At 34.4% G+C, this 19,535-nt stretch overlaps 1 protein-coding gene across 7 annotated transcripts in view; it reads right to left on the bottom strand.

Moving 5' to 3' along the window:
* DIAPH2 (diaphanous related formin 2) overlaps nt 1–19,535 on the bottom strand; it is a 247,801-nt gene that overhangs the window by 121,142 nt on the left and 107,124 nt on the right. For all 7 annotated transcript variants that reach the window (XR_012630786.1, XM_074883124.1, XM_074883127.1 and 4 more), the window contains 2 exons: nt 17,985–18,114; nt 3,737–3,860 (listed from right to left, as the gene is read on the bottom strand). Coding sequence is in view for 6 of the 7 variants with exons in the window: in XM_074883124.1 (XP_074739225.1) it covers nt 3,737–3,860; nt 17,985–18,114 (254 nt within the window). In the remaining variant the exon portion in view is untranslated. The remainder of the gene's footprint in view (nt 1–3,736; nt 3,861–17,984; nt 18,115–19,535) is intronic.

Below are 19,535 nucleotides of genomic sequence, written 5' to 3'. Positions count from 1 at the left end.
AAATCCCAATCTAAGGCAAACAAACTACAATCCTAGCATGATAGCAAGACAGAATCCCACAGAAGTAATTCCATCTCAAAAAGTCCACAGTGTCTACTACAAACAACACAGACACACACTTACCAGATGCAGAACTGTGTACCAGTGATCATGGAAGTAAGTTTGAACTGTGTTTACTAATTGAACGCAAAGTTCCACTACAATGATGGTGGTAACAGAGCCAGTTTTTTGATGTAGAAAAAGAGAGAAATAATATTACTTTTTTTACTCTTCACATCAATGAAGCAACAAAACTATTGAAATAACGTATTTAGTTGAAATCAGTATTTCAAAGGCATATTAAGAAAATACAGCAAAGCAAAGGCTGGGAAACAGTATCATAAAGAAGTGAATCTACTTTGTTATTGCAGATAAATTAAAATAACCTGATCACAATATAAAAATTCTCACATGAAGGAAAAGATATCTGCTAGCAAACAGGTCCCAAAACCTTCAACAGTTTTTAAAGTATCACGATGGCTACAACCTGAAACCACAAGGAGTGAAACCAGCATCATTACATGTATTTCAGAGAAAAATCATTGGTACAATCTATTACACATGTGGCAGAATTTATACTACTTGAACTTTTAAAGTCAAGATTGTATACTATCATAAAAATAAAAGTATCAAGTTGATAGTGGCATTAGTTGCTGAGACTGTCCCATTACACTTGAAATCAAATTGTATGATCATAATATATTGCAGTTATTAATTGCTTATGAAATATGGAAATCAACTAATAGGTACATCATCTGGATTTATTATATTCCTTGAATCTTATGATCATAATTGGAAAAAAGATGACACCCTTAAGCAGGAAGACAGTGACACAATTACAGAACCAGTTCCCATGAATATCTGCACAGCTCTAAAGAAAATGATGTAAAACTGAAAGTGATTCTGTTATCAAATTCTTTTCTTTAGTTGACTACAGTCTTCCTTTAAACATAAACTACTCAGATAATATTAACCCACTTTCCTCAGTTTGTAACTAATAAAAATCTATTAAAATAACCTTTTGATAGGTATCAAGTTAGCAGACTGCAGTCAAAATGGCATTAATTTAATTCTAACAGCTTTAATTCAAAGTTTTCTAATCAGTGGGGTATATTCACCTGAACATATTACTTCTGCAATATGTTGCAATTTTTTAGTTTGTGGAATAGTAACGTACTGCTCTTCCTGTCTTTGTATTTAATTCCTGAAGTAGTTTTAAGCTATTTTTAAACATTCCAGAGTTACATCAAGTAGTATGCACCAAGATGAATAACTGTATGTGCTAAATAAAAAACTAAGTGCAATCACAAATTCTCCTGCTTAGAAATTACTCAAGAAAAAAATCCTAGATTAAAATGTAAGTAGAATTTCTATTCATCTTTTTGACAGGTTAAAAACCCTAAAATTAAGTAATTTCTTTCATAGCATTTGCTTCTAATTTATGAATATTAATTTATTATTATGAATTAAGATAATGAATGGTATTTTTATTGAAATTGATCTCCTACCTTATTATGCTACCGAGCAATGTTACTTTCATATTCTCTGAAGAAAGTCTCATCCACACTTACCAGTAGACAGCTTTGTTTATTAGCAGGAGCAGGAAAGAGAAACTATGCCTTTAATTATGGTATAATTCCTGTATTTTAAAACTCTAAGAGATGATTTATGTTCAGACACGTCTCAAATTTTTTGAAACACTCCAGCACTTAGAGAGATGTTCAGCCTGAAATTCTTTACCTTTCTAGTCTCAGTATGTGCTATCAACAATTCTTCAACAAGCTGACAGAAACAAAAGCAATACATGCTGAAGACTAAGATGTCATTTCCCCCCCATAACATTTATTCTTCCATCTAAAAAAAAAAATAAATACGGGAGTGTAGAAAACTGAAAAATATTCAGTGATAAGCAGAAACAAATTTGATCACTTCATATAACTGGAGGTGACTTTCTAAAAAAGAAAACCACCATTTATCAGGTCATCTATTAATTATGAAAACATAAATCCTTTGGCAGAATCAGTTCATTTCTTACAGTCTTATCTATCTTGTCAAGTCACTGAATTCACTAGTATGATAAAAGCTGTCAGACATCTACAGTTCAGCGTGCCTATTTTAATTACCAGGAATTGGTAATCTAGGTGCAACATCGATGTATGTGCACTGAAGCAAGGCTGCCCAGGAGACTTTCAACAACTAATTTTCAAAAATTTCATACGATCCTTGTGTTTTTGTCAATACAAAAAAGCATCAGCACTTTTTTTTTAAAGCTCTTCTGCATTGTCAGACCACCATCCTTCTTCTTTAAGAAATTCAGGTGATAAACTGCAGAGCAGAAAAAGGTAAACATTACCTACTTGGATTTTTTCCTCACCAAATCACTTGAGTGATGCCAATCATTTTTGTAAGTACAGTAAATGCATAGGTAGTAAAACAATAAATGGCAAAGCATTTACTCAACACAACTGAAAAATAATGTATATAACCCATAAAAAAGAGCTGTCAAGCTTAACAAGAAAACATGGTTGCAAAAAGTGCATTTCAATATGTTGGTTTCCTTTATGAACAAAAGTGGGGCTTATTTGACAGCATTCAGCCTACGCACATGATGACAAAACAGACAATTACAAGGCAATATTGTAAGATTTTCTGATGTGAATGTATCTCAGGCAAATAATAAGTTGTTTTTTTTTTTTTTAATAGCAGAACTGCTAAGTGTGATTACTAGCAAGTCTCTTAACCTTGCAAATAAGACAAGGTGGAAGAGAACATTTAAGTAACAAGAAACAATTTTCTACTTAGTCATGACTTGTCTCCCTTCATCTATTTTCTGAAGTCTTGTCAGAAACTTAAAATAAATCCATAGAGAGAAGATATTAAATATCTTCTTGTGAACTTCTGTCACTGAATCCATTTAAATAATTAATCCCACTAAAACTTACTTTCCAAATACACCTACTAAATGTGATGAGCAGCTATGAATGGCTCTAGACATCTATCCCCTCTTTCCCTGTATCTTTGAAAAACCCACAAAATGATGACTTCTGCCCAGTTGCAGTAAGAATGAATAGACATCACATGAACTATCTGAGCAAAAGTAAAGATGGATATACGAAAATTTTGAAGGGAAAAGAAAATCTGTATTCCACAACACATTTTACACACTAGTGCTTAAAGAACCTACAGTCTCTATTGCTACAGAAATAAAAGGACAAATTACTCGAGTACCGAAAATGTAAATATTTTTTATCTACAATGATCTGTTAAAAAATTTAAATAACAAACCATTCACAAAATTAATACTCTCCCCTTTAAAAAACAACACATCTGAAGCTAAAATAATCAATACTCTCAACTCCACTGCTGATAGTTTTCTAGATTGAAATGATTCAACAATTGTCACTAAATACCATTTTTTAGGACAAAACCCTCCATACTACCATCTTTATGACCGGTCCCTATAACTTCTTCCTTCAAGAAGGCTATCTGGTTTCCCCCTTGGAAGTTTGACTATAAATGTTTTAAGTTATACCCAGTTATATGTTTTCTTACATTTAATGTGTTCTGTTATGCTTTTCTCTGTGCTAGAATAAAAGTATAGAAGAAGAGACTTAAAACTTATTTTGAAATGTTGCAAATACTTAACCAGACGATCTGAATGTTCAGATCACCAGTGAAGACATGCAAAAAGGATATGCTCATCTTTTCTACAAACTTATCGTGTTCATCTTGTATTTTTCGGAAATTCTCAATGTCTTTTTCTAGGCACTGGATCTGACGGTTCATTGACTCAAGGTTGCTCTTCAGAGTCTGGGCTGAAACTAAGAAAGAAATGCCAATGAGTAAAAAGCTTCCATATTCCAGAAAAGATACCAGAAGGGGAAAAAACAATGTCAGTATAAGTAGTCTTAAGGAGAATGATTCCATTAAGTAGACTCACATTTTTCTGAATTACTGCTCATAAAAATCCTGCTCTTCATAAAAATTAAGTGAAAATACCTAACGTAATATACCAAATCATCATATTTCATGTTGAAACGTCACCATTTAATTCTACCATTAGTTCAAATCATTCAATTTCTATTTAAATTTATTGGTAAAAATTCTAATATCTCATTCTTTTAAATCTAATACAAAGATTAAAAAGTAACCAAGGTTCAAAGCGATTTTACCTTATTAATGCATGTACTTGGTTAAATGAATGATCTTATTAATATATGTACTCTGTCACAGAAATTATTTAAGGAATAGAAATGGAGAAAAGATCAAATATTTTTCTTTTATTGAAATTAAACTGATTTCTAGAAACCAACATCAGTGAAACCCTCTGTTAACATCAAAGGTAGGTCTGAATAATAAAAGCTACTGACAATTAAAAGAAGGAAAGGACTCACAGTACAGCACCAAAAAAAAAAAAAAAGGCTACTCTAAAGAAACACTGCTTACTGTGTCCTATGCTATTCTAATGTAAACCACTATTTCTGCAATTTCTATTAAACAACCGCTAATTGATACCTCTTGAGAGAAATCTCCACTGGAAATCATGACACCACAACTTTGAAGGTGAAGCAATACCATACCACAGAAATTCCAGAACTAGATGAAGAGTGACAGAGTCTCTGCAGAGAAGCCTCTGGTCAAATTGTAATATCAAAACGAACTGAACCCATAGTATTGAGTTTTATGACATAACCCATAAAGTCCACTTATCATACTCAATTTCATCATAAAGAGCAGTTTGTCAAGCACTTCCTCGCAATTTAAAGATGCATTTCAGAACCTCATTCTATCTTCCATTCTTTGTCTCTTCTTGCACAGTTTACAAATCTGTGTTTTCAAGCACAGGCAGACAATCTCAACACCACTGTTGCCCAAAGAGCACTGTAACATTTGCAAGATGTGACATCCTTCCTCTAAATTGAGTGCAAAATATTTAAAGTATACTTTGTTTCAGAGTCGATTTATACTCTAGTTATACTCTTCAAGGGGTTTCCACTTTTTATTATTTTTTGACAGCAAGCCATGTGTCCAGAAGTTGCATAGAGTATTTTGAAAAGAATGGTTTATTCTCCTATTTCATTGTAATTTAAAAAATTGTGCTTTGACTATGTGAGATTAAGCAGTAGCAGAAATTTGATTCAAGATGGCTTGAAAAACCCTATGTAGGAAATAAAAATCCTTAAATAAATAAGTTCTTCCCAGAACAAAATCAATTCTATATTCACTGTAATTAACTATTCATATCAGCTGTAACACTGATTTGACTTTTCACAAGCACATTCAAATGCATAACGCACCAATACAGCTGTCTTTATCAGAGACATAACCTTGATTTTATTTTCAATTATATCTATTTTAAACCGGGTACCAAAGAAACTACTAATCATGTAATGTTAAAATTACAGTGAAACAACTTTTTAAGCTTAACTCAACTGGGGCAAAAAATAAATAAATCTACACTGACCACAGCATCGTTATAGCTATTAACTTAACATTCAAGAGTTAACCTTGAAATCAATCACTAAAGCAGTTTGAGTAATAAACATTATGAAAGCTTTTACATTATGGCTGCATTAATTTAATCATTTGATATTATTGTCAGAAAAGGAGCACACATTTTTGCTTGAACTAAAGATCTTGAATCACTATAATATTTTTATAGGCTGTTATGTAATTGGAGATGGAGACTGAAGTAAAATGATAGAACTCAAATAAATTAGGACCAGGCAAAGGGTAATTTTGTTGGTAAAAAAAAACCAGCTGGTAAGTAAATAGGCAACATAACAGACAAAGTTTAACTTTTTTCAGCAATTTGAAAATATTTCAACGCATGACTGCTTAGCAAGAGTACTAGTTTATTTTTGTCTGAAATTTAAAAGTGCAAAGAAATTCAGCAAGCAATGACAAATAATGTCTTAGCCTCTGTGATTAAAATGGAAGAAAATTGTTTTCAGTAACTGTTTTATAAGACTAAGTTCAGAAACCAGTTTAGATTAAGCACGTGTTGACTTTGAAAGTACGAAGGAGCTCCATCCAAGCAAGAAGGCTGCATTCAAAGCTGTGCTTCCCATAACTAACTTCTATATTCACATTGAATTATCAAAATACATGGCAGAATACGCGTTTTCGTTCACCTTTTCTTCTTCCTAGCCAGGCAAACGTACAAGTTTCTGTTCAAACAATTTATGAAGCTGTTGTTCTGCAAGACAAGCTTAAAAAGACTACGTAACAGGAAACATATATATAGACTATAATAAAATATCTGCATTTCCTCTCATAAACAGTTTTATTAGAGATTTACTGCTTCAGTAATGTGAAAAGGAGGCAACATGAATACATTTTACTCTTTCAGGGGAAATCATGTAAACTTCTTAGAAGTCTTGCAAAGTTTTCATTTATGAAAGCATAAACTATACTTGCAGCAAAATGCCATTTCTTTGAAACCATTCCCTAAACACACATAGTACACAGACTGTCACTATCACTATACTCCTCAAAGTTGGCGATTACAAGACAAAGGCTTGTTCTCCTTCAATTTGCCCATCACTCCACATGAAAATTAGGCATTCTAGTAGAACTAGTCTAAAAATCTAGATTAAAGGTAGCATTTGGTCTTCAGTGGCACGCAAGCAGTGTTCAAGAACTATTAGTGGGAAAGCCTCTCTGTCATTTAATGTTGCAGCAGGAGAGAGCAACCAACTAAAACTGGTACACAAATACCTGATTTCAACATGGGAACAATAAAGCAAATACTAAAAGAGAGGAAAAAGAAGAAAAACCCCCCCACAAGCAATAACAATCAGAAAAAACCGTCCATAACACCCACACACTCTAGAATGAGCAGTCCCAAGAAAATGAAGCAGCCCACAAGAAGCTGGCACATTTCCCTTTATTAGCAGCAAAGATAAAATATTTGCCATGTTTCACAAGTAAAACAAATCAACAGCAATAAACAATCTACCTCACCATCCCCACAGCTTTATCAGAGAATTAAGACCCCCATCCACAGTGGAAAAGTCAGCATTTCAGAAACGGAAAGTTTAAGAAGTCAGAAGAAAGTCAAATTTGCTGACACAGAGAATAGTGGAGGCAGATGGCATAAACAAGTTTAGAAAAGGATTATTTAGATTCATATACAACAGGTCCATAAACAGCTATCAAAAGCAATAGGCAGGGATGTAAGGCTTAATATGCCTCTGAGAACATGCACGGATGGTGGGAGAAAGATTGAAGGAAGTGCAATGTTCTCCCTAAAAAGCATAACTTACTGTCAGCACTGGACACAGCATCAGGTTGTATGGACCACTTGTTACATTCTTATGCCTTAAGTCAAAAACCACAGAAACCCTAAAGCCTATATATGGACCCATCTCCAAGGCCAGAGAGGAAAAAAGGTTGCAAGATTTCTCAATCTGTACCAAACTGTATCAGACTGGCCCCTAATTTAGGAGTAAGAAAAGGCTGGCTTGCGGCGAGCTGCTGCAACTCTTAAGTTGGAAAGAAATACAGCATCTCTAACGTGTGTACCTCAAACCACTATAATAAAAGGATTTATGAGACAGAGGAAAAATCCAATGCCAGAAATTAAACATGTTTGCTTCAAGTAACTAAAGCATTATCACACAGAATTACTATTAACATATAGGACTAATATAAACAAGGTGAATGAAGTTATGCGTATTAACATATTGTCCAATTATTTTTCATGCCAGCAGAAGACTAATATAAGCACCTAGACTTATCAATATTCTCTCTGCATAAACACTGAATGTAGCTCAGTTTATCATGCATCATTAAATCTACCACTGATTAAAAGCTTATTTTGTATATTATTATTATTTACAATAGAAATCCAGTCATTGGAGAGAAGGTACAGTGTCATTTTGACATTAAAGGTGATAATTTTTTTTCTTCGCTTTACTATTTTCCCTATATTAATTCATCCTCTGAAAAAAAAAAAAAAATCCTATCCACTTATTTTGGAGAAAGCAGTTGCACAGACTGCACGCTAAGGAAGGCTTAGTGAATGTCTGGTAGACCACTTTAGTCCTAGAAAAATGTTACAAGCAGTTAATCTGATGTTAATGTCAAACGCTAGCTAGTCCTCACAGTCAAGCTAAGCATTTTATATTTACAGTAATACAGTAATAGTACCAAAGAACAGACTAATCCTTTCTAAAATAAGACTGCACCAGACTAAGAGTTCTCCCCTATAACAAGAGGTGAAATGATACAATTTGATTAGGTGCAGCATCTCTTGCATAATAAATTCAAAGGGTCTCTGATCACAATGCAAAACAGGGATGGCCATGTTCACCTTTAGTTAAAACTCAAGTGAGAGCCAATGATATAAATTACTTCAGTAAGCAAAAACGAGTTTATACGAAGCAAATGAACTAGTAGATTTGTAAATCTAGACAGTATTCATACCATAACTACATTCTGAGCATGCTAATGATTATTTATTTCTTATTGCCTGAGGGCAGATGGAAGTAGTCTTTCACAAAAGTCTGAAAAACAGTTTGAGGGGAAATGGGTGAGTGATTATGTAATCTGCAGGAATTACAGCATTGATTACTCAGTTCATACCACTAAATTTAGATTTATTAAGAGAATAAATGTTCTGTTGGTTAGGTGAACAGTGCCGCTGCAGCCTACTTGAGGATTCTGAGTTGCCCAGTGTGCACATGTGTGTATCTCCAAATATGTCTGTATATCTGTCTCACAGGTATACATATATATGAACACGTTTATATAGGTATTTTTTGTGTGATACAGGTGTACCATCACATGTATAACTCAGAGGCGCATATATATATATGTACATATACTTATATGTACAAACACACACACATTTGTATCTGGGATATATACCACAGTATGCCAGTATCACACAAAACAACCCATACAGCTTCCTTAACAGTGCAACTCCCATAACATGTTATTTCTCAAGTAATTAATATGTCACTAGTCATACTAGAAATCTCTCCTAACACAGCTATACTGTCTGCAAGACACAAGCCATGATCAATCATGATGTCACACTTAGATATACAGATAAACCACTGTGCTAAAAAGGTAAATCCAGCGTTAAAGAATGATTCTGAAGAGCATGGTACATATATGGCTTCAATCATGATTCCTCCTGAACACCAGAAGAAAAAAAAAAATGGAGATACCACATGCATTATTTTCTTATATCAGAAACTAGGTCTTCGCCACACGCTAGCATAATAGACCTAGAACAACTTCAAACAAAAAAATAACTCTATATTGAAGTACTTTTGCCAGGAAGGACACTGAACTTAATCATTAGAAGTTTTGAAGAAGAAACTAGATGAAGAGTCAAGACAGGTGGAATCAGACAAACTCATAAAAAGCAAACACTCCTCTTGCCAGATAAACATTGTGTGTTTTTAACAGAACTTAGGCAGAAGTAGTAGTATTGAAAAGTACATGCTTAAGCCAACAGTGTCTAAATTTCAAAGCAGAACCCCAACTATGGTAAAAGAAATTAAGTTCATAAGCTCAAAAGAAATTTTAGAAATGCTTATGGGTGGAGGTTTAAACACCTTGGGATCAAAGGGGAAGAAAACAGAGTATCTTAACTAGCTAGGGCACATCACCATTCTCTTCTTTCAAAAAATGGGTAAGCTTTCTGACACAGACTACTTACGCTTAACAATCAATACGTGATGCATAATACACTTTTTTTTCCTGTAAATCTTTCACAGACTTTTCTCTGCATCTTTTAAAGTTAATGAAAACCAGCAATTCTGCCCAAATGGTAATGTTTTGTTTATATATTATGACAATGTACTGTAAATGAAAACATGTAATTTGAAAAAGCTTTAAAACAGAATTTTTAACAGATACTTTTCACACATAGATGTGCGTTTGTACTTCTAATTTGTATGCTAAGATTTCATTCACCAGTAGAGTCCCTGCATTTTAGTTGCTTTATCACAACACTGATACTGAATGGTGAAGGAAGGCAATGACACAGCTATGCTTTATCATTTCAGACTTCTACAGTAATCATCATTATCTTAGTTAACCGAAGATAAAGAACTGTGCATTGATTCTATTGTCCTCTCCATTTGCAAGCAGAGGTGAACCACAATTTTAAGGTAAGAGCAACCTGTAACAAGTCCAGTCCAAAGTAGCTCTTGGCTTTAGAGTTTAATCAGAGATTCAGTCTAAGACACTATTATCTTTCGGTCCAAGATGATGTTTAATGAGGCATGTATGTGTACAAGTTCTAGACTTCAATATTGTTCTCCATCTATAGAGAGAAAGGAAGTAGACTTATCAATCCTTATCCAAAAAAATCTCAACTGGGATCAAGACCTAAAATCATCACAGTAGGAATGTTTGCAAATGTATATGACATTTTCATATGTTTTATCACAGAAAGAGAACAGATATATCTGATAAAACTTAAGAAAAGGATGACACGGTTTTTAAACACACATCTGGAGAAGAACTGTACCACACAAGCTAAAACGTTAAAACATAAAATTTGGGTAAAAACTATGAACAGATTTTCAGCTTCTCAGAATAACAGCCATCGAAAGTGAGGAAATTTGATTTAAATATTACACACACTGAAGTGCAAATGCCATTAACAAGCATGCCTTGACAAGTGAGAGAGTGGGGGGGGGGGGAAACACCAACATAAACATTGCCTGTCAGGCCTAAAATCAAAACCGCCATAAGCAGCATGTCATCTTCTCTCCTCTGGAGCTGAGGAAATTACAAACAGTTCTCGTAATCCTGAAACACTCAATACATCCGCAGAAGAAAAAGAGAAATTTCTGTGGGTAGCTTATGTTTAATATCAACCTATGTTCTGAACAGCACTCTGGTTTCAGGAATGAATCCGCTTGTCTCAGTACCAGCAATTATGTGCCAATGGACATGTTTTTGGAATAAAGAAGTAATTCTGATGCACATAACACAACTTATTAAGACATTAAGACTCAATTATAAATGACAGTGCATTAGGAGCCCAAGGAGCATTATCACTACTGACACTAGCCAGTTGTTAAAACTCCTTTCCAAAGCACAGCACGCTACGAAGTCATTGATCTAAGTGACAGATACATCAGAACACAAAATCCCTTCCTTGCATTGGACAGGTCACATTATCCAACTCATTATTGACTCAAAATGTTTACTTCTTAAGGTCAAATTAATTGGCAGCAGAATATAAGTTTTCTGACAAAGAAAAAACTCTCTGAGCCCGTAAGATTAATTCTGGTTGAATCCTGACAAGTGTTATGATTATTTTTGTGACCTGCATAAACTCTGTGTGTGCCAACCTCCTACTTCCTCTGAACTCTCGTCAATACCAGCCTTTTCACCTAACTTCTCAGTTTTACCTCATTGAGTAAACTGTAAACAACAGCACATTGTAGAATATAAGCTTTATTAGTCAAATGTGAACTGACTTTTCATATTACAAATAAAAATATTTTAGAAAACAGATGTCTGAATTTCAGAAACACAAGCAGAAGCATTAGAGCTGATCAGCAAGAACAGCAATGTGTTCAGTAGCATTCTCCTGGCAACATGGGTATCTCCTCCAGAAACTCACCTTGCTTTGATGTCAATTACAGATGTCTTTCAAGATCTCAAAAGTTGAGTTCATTTTGAAAACAGCTTATAATTTCAAAATCATTATCTATTAAACAAGGATACTGAAGAAAAAAATTCTAGCAAAGGCATAAGGCAAATTGCAAGTGAGGCAAAGGAAAGAAGCAACAGGACTTTCAACTTCTATTAATTGCATCCAGATTTGGAAATGTTAACTGAACATGCTAAATTCTGCTGTGTTTATTTCAAAAGCCTGTACTGTCACTATTTCTTCACAGTCAACTTTGATTGGTTTATATATCAAACTGATAGACACACGCTGCAATTCATTGTGAAGCAGCCATGGCACACTATATTCAGTGCTGCATGTGTGCAAAAATCACCGAAAGGAATACAATGGAAGAGAAGGAGCAAAGCTTTTGTAACACAGCCTATCTGGTGTTACTAAAAACTCACTAGAGAACGTGTTGAGCAACTTCATCTAACAGACCTCCATTCAGGCTTACAACCTGTAACAGGCGTTCAGTCTTTCCAATTAATTGAAGTGCAAGCCATGCTTCCAGAGGTGTAACCACCTTTCTTAAATCAATGAAAGTGCCAATTCAAGAACAGATAAGGGGAAAAGAAAGCAGTAACTGCTGTTTTGTATCTTCCATATATCTCTAGCAGCTTGTATTAAGGAATTGTAAAAAGATTACATAACTTTAGAAGTCATTTAAAGCAGTCCTTAAATCTGAATTGGTTTAGCTACAGTCAGAAATTCTTAAATGCTTTAATTTCTTTAATAAGCAACAGCCCATGAAACTGTTTTGGGCTATTCTTAAATTTTGCCCTTGATATTTACGCTTCAGAGAGAGAAGTGGATCCTTAAAATGCATGCCATACAAAATAACTTCAATGTAGAATCCAAACTGTAACTTCAAAATGTAGCTTCAGAATTCAGAACTACCACTGTCTTGCATACCATTTATTACACATTAGAAAATAGCAACTAAATAAATCCTCAAAATCTTCACAGACTGGGAAAATTTAGTAAGCAATTTTGCACAGTGTAAGCCAGTCCAGAATCCTACTGAGTCTCCAACAGGATCTCGTTCAGAAATTGCAACTTGGACCTACAACACAAAAACTATCTGTGAAGTTCTTGCTTCCCTGCCTTCCTCACTGACGCTTGTCAAGAAGGAGAACATGTCTGTCGAAAAACTTTTAATGAGATGATGCATAAGCTCCCATCAATATGGCAATGCTATATGCAAATACAGGAGTGTTACTAGAGAAAAAAGTCTTCTAGCATTTGATGTACCTAACTGTGTATTTACTATGTTCAGAAAAACACCGAGAGACTTTCTGACATTTCAATATTGCAGTTTATGTGAATGAAAAGAATGATAGAAGTCACTATACAGTGCAAGATTGACTTTTGATTATGATGCAAAATGCCAACTTCAGATTCTATTACGGAGAGAAAAGTCACAGATGCAGGCATTAAATTTCTCACGCCAGAAGGCATTGTCTATTTTACATCCACTAATGTGCCAGATTGGGCAAAATCTGTTTCAGCAATTTAAACTCTGCAAGGTGGAAAATACTGCAGATCTCTTTGTAAAAACACAGTTTCTTCTACTGCAATGAACTATAAAACTTTTGTTTGACAGAAAAATGACTACTACTTATGAGTATGTTTGAAATTGCTATACTTTAAAGCAACAATGGCACAGAATGTTTTAAAATGTTCTCCCCACTCTAAAATTACAGCATTAAATCACAGTGAATTACCTGTACAGAGTTTAGGAAATAGTATTTCCTTACAGTATTTATAATAATATATTAGGTATATCCATATTTGCATTCCACAGTGCTTCTGATTGTTAATGTCCTTTCTAGAGAGATGCCTCAACCATCAGAACCATATGCTTGCAAATTAAAGAAATAAATTTTTTGTGTCAACATGAGTGAGAAATCTGTGCTCCTGTTATTAGTACTTTCTAGTCTACTACACAGACATAATTCACCTTCCCCAAGGCATCTTTCACTTGATGTTACTCAGAATGCTGTGTTTCTTTTAACAATACTTTAAAAGAATTATTAAGTGGTATATCTTTATATCAAGCACAGAATTCTGTATGTTGAGCACTGGAAAAAACCCTCGTTATTTCTCAAAGAGATACTATCTATACGGCATTCACAGCTAAGCTCAGTCCTTTGCTAGGAGTTTAGCTATTCTTGGGAGTCCTACATAACTGCTCAGCTAACCCCAAAATCCATACTCCATCTATATATACAAGGTATCACTTTAACTTGTCCAGCATGTCAGGACAACTCAGAATGGCCAATGGCCAACTAGAGGTAACAGCATTCTAAAACCAACTGTAAAGTAAACACCAGTGGGACAACACAAGCTCAGAAAACTTCATATGAATCTACACAGCCTCATAACTCCCACTCTTGGCAGACAAAGCAAGCGGGTAACACAAGTATGTCAAGAGTGTTAAACTTATGAGGAGCTGGACACAATGTTCACCTGATAAAGATATGGTTATGTTTCATTTTAAATACAGACACAATGTTTAAACCATGAACTGTGATTTATAACTGTTGCTCTTTTAAAACCTGAAATTAAGTTCTTGTTATAAAATATACGGCTCATGTTCCTTCTCTTCATTTTGTGTGTTACATATTTCTTTTTTAGGATTCTGGAAGGCTTGACACTCATAGGGCTTTGAAGTTAAAGAATACATATATTTTCTAAGGAATTCCCAATTATACTTTTTCCAACATGACTGCCTAGAATACCCAAATTTGTTATCTGACTTCAGTAAGGTACCTCTTGTTTTTGCTTTGAAGTTTTGTTTGACTGAAGCCACAAAAAGGGATGAGAATTTGTCAGATATTTAATAAAATGGTAAGAGCAAATTCCATGAAAAGCAGCAACTAGAAGAACAAGAAAAGTGAACATGGTAGAAATATGAATAAAAAGTCTTTGCATAGTTTCAATCATAGTGGAACATAAGGAAAGCACTGCAGACCCGGGGAGGGTAGACAAATATATCACTTCCATGAAAGAATCCAGTTTGTCACAATCTTGTGATTCTTTTATTGGTTTTCCTTTCATACAGTCTGCTTCAAGTAAGAAAGAATGCTTTTCCAAGAATCTCTTGATAGTTAATCAGTTTGACCTTTGCTTATACTTTCCAGAATAAAATGGTTTCCTAATTTATTTTTACTTTTCATAAACCTCTACGTTGATCTTCCATCTTTAAAAGATCAAATATTTTATTATACCTAATATCAGATTATTGAAGATTTTAGTACACGCATGGGCAGTTCATCTAATCCCATTGACCTTTTCATATTAAAATCCCGTTTTATGCTTTATCTGCTATTTGTTAAAAAAAATTCTATTGTTCAGATGCTGGTTTTTTTTATTCTTATATGAAAATTAAAGCAAAACAAGGGTTTCTTTTTATTTACATGGAACTGAGAAAATGTGCCCAAGATTTAAAAGAAGTTGATTGTGATAAATCCTGTATTTGGAATTTTATGTCTAATTCAAACTACAAGGCTGCCTTCCATCTAAAAAGAAAGCCGCATACATCTCAAGTAATGAGATTGTCACCTGTTTAGCTCATACTTCATTATTTAAATGAGATAATATTTGCTGGTAGATATCCTGATATTTTATGTATACCTAACTGATGCCAATGTTCTCATATCTGCAGCTAATTTATTCCAAGAGAAGCCTCCTACAGGAAAAATAAAGCTAACTGTCCATCCCCCCAAACCACTGGCTTATAAAACACCAAACAATAAATAGGAAGTGAAAACCTTGTTTTCCACACAAAGCATGTTAGCTTCCTACACAGAAAAAATGACCACGCGTGACAGAACAGATGAACATTACAATTAAACGAAAACCAAAAAGTACCACGGGGAACAGTTGAAGCAAGTTGCACAAATCAAGTTATTTCTGCCAAAAGTCTGCTTTGTTACAGAAAGCAAACAAGGGCTGAAAGGGAAGTTTTGGGCATTAAAAATGAACAGTAATTTATGCTTCTGATAAGAAGTCAGTGCTGTTTATAGGAAACATAATGAGCTTTTATCCTACAGAATGAAACAAATTTAACTGCAGTAAAAGCTTTTTCATATATTCTAAGCATCAGGATTATTAGTGACTACACTACCATTAATATGCTTTCTCTCTTTTGGCTGCTACAGCTTACTAAACTTTACTAACACTTTTGGTTTAATTCCTCAAGTCAACTTACAGAACATGAGATGCTTTGAATCAGACTATAAAAATTTCAAAGCTGCAAGGTAAAGTATTAGCCACAGGAAAAATTAATAAGAGATCATCAGATGTGCCTGGTAAACCCTAGGCTTTGTAAAGAATTAAACAAGAGATGCAGGAAGAAAAATATTAAATTTAAAATCACCTCCAGAAAATAATTAAGTGGTAGAAAACATTTCTGGAATTTATGTAAGATGACAAACTGATATTTGCATAGATAAAATTAATCACTATGTTATCCTATCATAGGTCCTTGTGAACACACTGGCCTGACCAGTGACACTTACTGGGTAAGGCTGGGGGGGAAAGGAGGAAGGAGGAAAGGAGGAAGGAGGAAAGGAGGAAAAGAGGAAGGAGGAAAAGAGGAAGGAGGAAAAGAGGAAGGAGGAAAAGAGGAAGGAGGAAGGAGGAAGGAGGAAGGAGGAAGGAGGAAGGAGGAAGGAGGAAGGAGGAAGGAGGAAGGAGGAAGGAGGAAGGAGGAAGGAGGAAGGAGGAAGGAGGAAGGAGGAAGGAGGAAGGAGGAAGGAGGAAGGAGGAAGGAGGAAGGAGGAAGGAGGAAGGAGGAAGGAGGAAGGAGGAAGGAGGAAGGAGGAAGGAGGAAAAAAGATCATTTTGAGGAAATTATCTGACTCCATATCAGAGGCCAAGAACAAACAACTTTGACAGCAAACAGAAAAATTAATAGTAATTGTAAAAATTATTTGTCCAATATCCATAGTAATTCTCAGATGTAAGTAGCCAGCTGTATGCTGTTTAAGCATGCACCTTTATGCTTATATATATGTGTGTGTGTACATATATGTTACATTTAAGATGGTAACGTACAAGTCATCTCTTTAGTCTCTATACTGCCTTAAAACACAATACCATCCTCAATCCTATACAGACAGATCACTTAGATTTTGTCAATAGACATTCACGCCAATGAAGTATTCATCAGCAAAGAGGAAAGTGAAGCATGGAGACATTTATTCAATACAAATAAAATTTAGTTTATATGCAGAAAAAAAAAACAAGGAAAGGTACTTGCAAAGTCTGAGAAACAGCAAAAAGTTGTATGACAATCACATAAATCTGTGAATAATTTGGAGATGAAACAATAGCCAAGTTAGGTTGAGTGATGAACTGTTCCCTAAGTCCTTGGGGAAACAAGAGTTCTGCTCTCACTAGAACAAAGTTTAAGATAGAAGACAAAAAAGTGAAAGAAAAAGATGGCCTAATAAACAAAAAGTATCTGACAGCTAACCACTGCACTGAAGAGAGACACTGACTGATAACACTGACAAAAAAAAGATGACAAAAATTTGCAAGATAACACCTGGATAGAGCTAGCAGAAATGTGTATCCAAGTTTTCCCCCCTCTCTTTCCCTTCATACTCTTGTGCTCCCCAAAGTATTTATTTTCTGATGAGTCAGTAATGCCCAGTCAAAATGTTTTCTTCAACGACTATGACATAGCCTTCACCTTCAATAGCTGAGCAACAAGTGCACTAAGCAGCACCACACATTTCATGTAAAAAGATATCCAACAAGTGAATTAAGTTTCCTACCACATTAACTGGGCTATATATTGCTGACTGACCAAGAATAAAATCAGTATTAATCATTGACTGTACAGTATAATTAAACTATATATTTCATATACAGTCTGGGATCTTTAGAAGGCGTATTTGTTATTCTCTATTCAGGTGTTAAGTGTTAAAATAATAAACATACTGTGTGTACACACATGCACACACACACACAGGGGTGTTCACTCTCAAGCAACAAGACTTCAAAGGCTTAATGGTAAACTAAACATCATTACACTGCTTACACAAATTCCCATATGTGATTTTTAAGTTCTTCACTGAAATACGCTGTATCTCCACAACTAACTTAATTACTGTTTTTTCCCCTCCCCTCTTTTTCTTAGGTCAATAAATATCAGAAAGCAAAATCCACATGGATTATCAATGCTCACAGGATACATAATCCTACAGCCTAAAATGAAATGCTGAAAACATTTAATGTCCAAGGAAACAACTATTACCTTTAGCTGTTTTACCTATTTGCTTACCTTTACTTGCACTCTCAACATGCTGCAATTCATCTGGAAATTTTAAGATGTCCCGGTAATTCTCCTCACAGATTTCTGCCAGAAAATGCAACAAGGTTGTTTTCTGATCTGATGATTTAGTATCTCGAATCTAAAAAGTGAACACAGGAGAAAACAAACAGAAGAAAATATCACTTTTTTTAGTAAAATGTTTGAAGTGAACATTGCAGATGTAGACTCATTAGCAAAAAGTTATCTACACTGGTTGCCTGCAAATTAAACAAATTATTTAGAAAATTCAATTTCTCCAATCCTTTACAATTTAAGGCTACAAAGGGATTCTACCCCTATGCTGTGTATTTTTAACAAATAATTAATTATGCTGAGAACAAAACCTGAAGACAGTCAATAAAGTTCTGAGACTTTAGCAACGCCAGTTCAGAAGGTTTGTTGTGTGAAGAAGAAATAGCTGTGAACAGAGATTGAACAGAACAGAATTTAGTTCACTCCTTCAATGCCCCCACTGCCAGATTTCTAAAAGATTCCCTCTGAAATGCTGCATAGCTGGTCAGCATACTAAAAGTCAGAATTTGCTATTTTACCAGTCAAGTTGAAGAAACTCCTTGTCATAAAACCCACAATTTTTTATTCAAGCAAAATCTGAAGTATACTGCTTTATCCTAAAGACTTTCAGACAAATTCTATACAGACACATGAAATAAATGCACTCCACGTTACTAGAATACAAAATGACAATAGAAAACCAAAGGTAATCCTAACTGCCAGTAAAGGAAATCTAGTACATCCAGTTTTATTTATGAAAAGCTGCATGAAAACTGTGCACACTGTGAAGAAATAAGTAACTGCATATTTTCAACTACAGAAGTAATTTTTAGTTACCCGAAATAAACTGTCTTCTTGAAGGTGGTAAGATCCTCTGTTCTCCATTAACCTAAGTACATTAACTGCTACAATCAGTTTATTATTTTTAAAAAATTATTCTGAAATAACTGTTAAAATACAGGACTAGTGGCAAATTTCCAAGCAAACATAGACACCTGTGGCTAAACCCCATGGCAGAATGCATGTGTATATGCAAAGGAACATCATGAACTTAAGAGAATGAGAAAATAAATTTAAGTCCAAATTTAGTTTCTCCATTTTTATGCAGACATAAAGAATGAATGTCTAAGTTGACTTAAGATTTAGTGGAAGTAGAGATTACCCCTTATTGACAAAGGCAATTGAGACAGTAGGTGTATGCAAGAGTTTGATATGAGTGTATGTCACTTTTTATAGAGAATTAGTATTACAAGTGTATCTGTAAAGATTTTTTTTAACTGCATTTTACTAACTCATCTAGTACAGTTCTTACACAGAAGCTACAACATACACAACAAATTAAATCAAGGATTTATTTAAGAAGAATACATAAATGTGTGTGTAAAACCTCCTATTTGTTTTCTCATTCTCTAAATCACTAGAAGTTCTAATTCTATAATCCTCATGACAGGCTTGCCATCGATGTTCAATTTAATACAGGCCTTTCAGCTTTAAGGATTACCCTGTTAA

This window comes from Strix uralensis, chromosome 13 (genome assembly GCF_047716275.1).
Source record: "Strix uralensis isolate ZFMK-TIS-50842 chromosome 13, bStrUra1, whole genome shotgun sequence".
Classification (NCBI taxonomy): Eukaryota; Metazoa; Chordata; class Aves; order Strigiformes; family Strigidae; genus Strix; species Strix uralensis.
This window is presented reverse-complemented; position numbering and strand designations above follow the sequence as displayed.